Raw genomic sequence first — 4,477 nt, 5'->3', positions numbered from 1 at the left:
CCTTTGGAAACTTATCAACCATTTGATGAACATCGCATCACATACCACATTATTTGTAATAAAATTTTGAGATAAAATTTAGAATATTTATTGTTGTTACACTTTCTATTTAGCCATCTCAATCTCTCTCTCTGTCATGGAAAACGACAAAGTAAGATTGACTATTTCTCTCAAAAATTTTCTCCCATTTGTAGGGCACTAGGGCCCTTCGTCTTAACTCTACATGACTTAATCCCTTGAAAATTTTTCAGAAAAGGAAAGTCGAAAAGAGTTATATAAAGCCACAAATATCATAACCCAAATGCTTCATCCACCAAACATTCTCTTCTCACATATCTCTCTAAAAGACTGAAACTTAGAAACAAAAACCAAAAAGGATTATATGGATATCGCTGACACCCAGCAAAACCAAAAACACCCACCACCTAATAAATTAAACATCAAAAAGAGGCTAAATCAAGAGCAGGTGAGGGTGCTTGAGAGAAGCTTCACCACCAAAAAGAAACTTGACACAGAGCTGAAGCTGAAGCTGGCAAATCAGCTTGGCGTGCCGGCCCGACAGGTGGCGGTTTGGTATCAAAACAAGAGGGCAAGGTGGAAGACACAGAGCTTGGAGCTTGATTACAACACAATTCAAGTGAAGCTGGAGAATGCATTGGCTGATAAAAGGAGGCTTGAGAAAGATGTGAAGCTGCTTAAGGAAGAGTTAAGGCAGGCTCAAGAGATTTTGTTTGCTAAGTTGATGACTAGTAATAACAATAATAATCAGGAAGCAGTGGAAGCAATAACTTGCAATAATAACAGTAACTATTCAAGTGCTACTTCTTGTAGTGCTGAGAAAGCTGGTAGCTGCTCCAGCTTTAGCTTACTGCATGAGGAATACCATGTACATGGTAATGATCATGACCATGATCAGGGGCTGCAAATTGATCATGAGCTTTTTGCTTGTTTGATTGGCAATGGTGGGTCTGCATGGGGCTCAAATGAGTGAGATGATTGAAGAGGCATGTTTTGATGTAAGCTAACGACAAGCCATGTGAAGGGTGACCTGTAATTAGGATAGCGTGTTGATAATGATATTAAATAATTAAGTTAAGAAGCCGGCTAAGTTATGTTCCAGACACAGCAACAGTAGCGGGTGGGAACGTAACTTAGCCGGAGCCTTAAGTTAAATGTCTTCAGCGTATTACAAGTATTATTACATAGGCTACGTACATTGCTACATATCATGAAAAGTGATGGCTCATATGAAATTAATAATTAGATTAGATTTTTATTTTTAATCATCCTTTTTTCTTTTCTAAAGCTAAAGCATGACTGAATAAAAGAGCCAGTTGGCAACCACAACTCCAGAGCCTATGGTTAGGCAAGTTACAACAAGAGCTAGCCACGCAGGCACGACATAATTCACTCTAATGCATTGGAGGTAATCACATCGAGCCACCACGCTCACCTCAACACCAAACACCGGTTTAGAGTTACCACAATAAGGACCTGTTTGGGGCAGCTGCGCTGCCACCGCGCAGCTGCTCCCCAGGCCAATTTTAGGGGAATAGCGCAGCTGCCCCAAACAGGTCCTAAATTTGATTATTTAAGACGATTTTTATTTTTTCCACCACATTTATAAATTTGTACGGAATAATAGTTATTGCATCGAGAAATTTTGAAATCGTAGTCAATAATCACACATCCTCATTTACGTTTTAGTTGCTTTTGCAAGTCAACATGTTAACACCCAACCAAACGGAAGTAAAATTAATGCATTGTTTGGGGAGAACATAAAAATTGTAATAAAACGCCATGTGTCAATGAGGGGTGCCATGATGTTAAGTCTGTACGCACCCGAGGCACCTGACTTACTCCACAAGTTCGGATATCCAAGGTACCTGACCTACACCATAAATTCAGACACTCAAGGTACCTTGCCTACACCATAAATTCGGATACCCGAGACACCTGGCCTACACCATAAATTCGGATACCCGAGACACCTGACCTACACCATAAGTACGGATACCCGAGGTACCCAACATATGTTAGCCTAAAGGGCTATACATAATGTAATTTTGATGATAACAAACATATGTATTAAGTAAATTTAATAAATATTGTATTTCACATTTTCACTAGTTTTTGAAGGGTAATATTTATACAAGTGAGTCAAGTGAAATCAAGCTCAAGACACTCAACGGATAACGGTGAAATCAAGAATAAAGTTTAGAGCGCAACGAACAAATGAGTGCAATAAATTCTTGTAAAACCGGTATGATTTAATTGATGCATGATTTAACATTTGAGAAGTTCAAGAGATTAATTTAATTAATTACTTTTTATAAACTAAAAGGTTTTATTTTTATAAGATAAAGTACCTTGTGGTTTTGAGTAATTTGAACTTAAATGTAAAGTTTTGAAATCTTTGATTTTAATAAGTATTATTATTGAATATTCAGAGTTGGACCGTTTTACACTCATTTTAAATGTTTTGGGCGATACTATAATTTATGAATATTTTAGACTAAAGTGAAAGGTTTTAAGAACTTTAAAAAATAAGGGTATTAAGTTGAAAAGGACTTTTTTGTGAAATAATAATATCTTTGGGGCCATATCATAATTTCAAAAAGTTTTGGAAAGACAATTATTTTTAGGAAATTCTAAAATTGGACCTATTTGTAAAGTTTTATGACATTTTGGGCTGTAGTATAATTATAAAAAGTTTTAGGCCAAAGTGTAATTTTAGTGAATAGTATTACTGTAGCAAAATTCAAAAATAACGGTAATATCACTGTTCTTGAGCGGCTAGCTGGATAAATCAAGCGGTTAACCGCTTGGGCTCGGGAATTTGCATATAACGGCTAGTTTTCGGGATTTAACTATAAAAACTCAACTCAAACTTCATTATAAAAACTAATACAAGCATAAATAAGATCATATAACATATATTGAGCTTCCATTTCACAAATCATCATTTATTGAGTCATTATTGAGCTATAATTTGTCATCTACTCTTAAAGAGAGTTTCATTGTTGTGATTTTCATTTCTCATCAAATTGTGAGTGTACAAGTGTGAGAAACACTTGGGGTGAAGAGATTGGGGAGATAATCTCTTGTTGTAAAGGTTCATTGACACCTTGGAAGTCAATTGTAAACATTTGAAGTCTTGGGAGGCTTGGATAGTGAAATCCTGAAGCCGGGTGAGCTTGGAGGCGTGGACGTAAGCGGGGATAGCCGAACCACGTAAAAATCCATGTGTTTGTTTTCTCTTCCCTTACTCTTTTAATATTATACTTGATTGAATTTATTGTTTTTGATTTGATTAAGGCAATAGATTAAATTATTGTACGAATTATATTGCATAAATTTTAAAATCTCAATTCACCCCCCCTCTTGGGTTGCATAACTTACATTTCAACATACACCAGGTACACTTGGAGATTAAAAAGATACGAGAGGTATCACAGATCATATGCGAAACGGTCAAGGAAAAGTCCCTAAAAAGTCAGTCACGAAAGACGTCTCCATCACCTAAAAGATAATATTTGATTTTGTAAAAATAAATATTAAAATATTTTGTTGAAAAAGCGGCAACAATTGACTGTCACCTTTGCCAAAAAGTGAAGGACATTGTACCAAGGACAGTGGTCCTCAACAGCCCTGCCAGACAACCTCTACTAAGGTATCTTAGACCACCTTCCAACGTACACCACGTGTCCAAAAGGATAAATTACACCATGAACGCCTTCTTGCTCCCCAAGCATACTCTTAACGGCTCAAAAATCATGAAAAAATGGAAAAAGATAGAAAAAGCCTGGAAAAGGACAACCAATAACCATTAAAAATATGCCACGTGACAACTGGGGTACTCCATATATAAAGAAATCCAGGTTCTATTTTCATTATTCAACACCACACATACACTCATGAAAAGGCAGACGTCTTCTTCCACCTCAGACCACCATTTAAGAGGGCTGGTAAGCTCTCGCCACAGTAAAAAGCTTGAGTAACTGACTTGAACATGGGAGTGTGGATGCCGGGCTACCCCGACTCCAACTCTAACCTCTTTTTCATTGTTTTGCAGGTTAAATGCTCATTTCAAAGGACTTCCATTCCAGATTTCGACCTCTCGCTGTAATCACAATCCTCCCACTCTCATTACCTATTTTGAATCCTAAAAATATCGCATACAATAATCAAGTGAGGTCCCTCGTTTCCGCAAAAAAAAAAAAATTATTCTAAATAGGTTTTCTTCTTTTTTTTTTTGCACCCAAAATATATTTAAAACATGCATCAATAACAACAAAAAATTATTTGAAACTTTTTAAAAATAAGTTGGAAAAAAAGAAGATAAATTAAATGAGTCTACAACTCACAATGTATAAGATGTAGAAATCAGATTTAAATCCTATATTTAAAATGCAAAAAGAATAATCACAAGTTCAATGACGTTTTCTATAATTCCTTTTTTTTTAATTTAAAATTA

General features: G+C 35.9%; 1 protein-coding gene across 1 annotated transcript; it reads left to right on the top strand.

Moving 5' to 3' along the window:
* Positions 1-320: 320 nt before the first annotated feature.
* On the top strand, positions 321-1,172 carry LOC18054021 (homeobox-leucine zipper protein ATHB-52). The gene has a single exon (XM_006451711.2). The coding sequence runs from the start codon at positions 383-385 to the stop codon at positions 989-991; it is 609 nt and encodes a 202-aa protein (XP_006451774.1). The 5' UTR covers positions 321-382; the 3' UTR covers positions 992-1,172.
* The last annotated feature ends 3,305 nt before the right edge of the window (positions 1,173-4,477 follow it).

This window comes from Citrus clementina, unplaced genomic scaffold, assembly GCF_000493195.1.
Source record: "Citrus clementina cultivar Clemenules unplaced genomic scaffold, Citrus_clementina_v1.0 scaffold_1, whole genome shotgun sequence".
Taxonomy (NCBI): Eukaryota; Viridiplantae; Streptophyta; class Magnoliopsida; order Sapindales; family Rutaceae; genus Citrus; species Citrus x clementina.
Note: the sequence above shows the minus strand (reverse complement) of the source record. Positions and strands in the feature narration are given on the sequence as shown.

Bases quoted from the DNA above. Each gene is read 5' to 3' on its own strand.
- LOC18054021 (XM_006451711.2), top strand. From the start codon at position 383: ATGGATATCGCTGACACCCAGCAAAACCAAAAACACCCACCACCTAAT.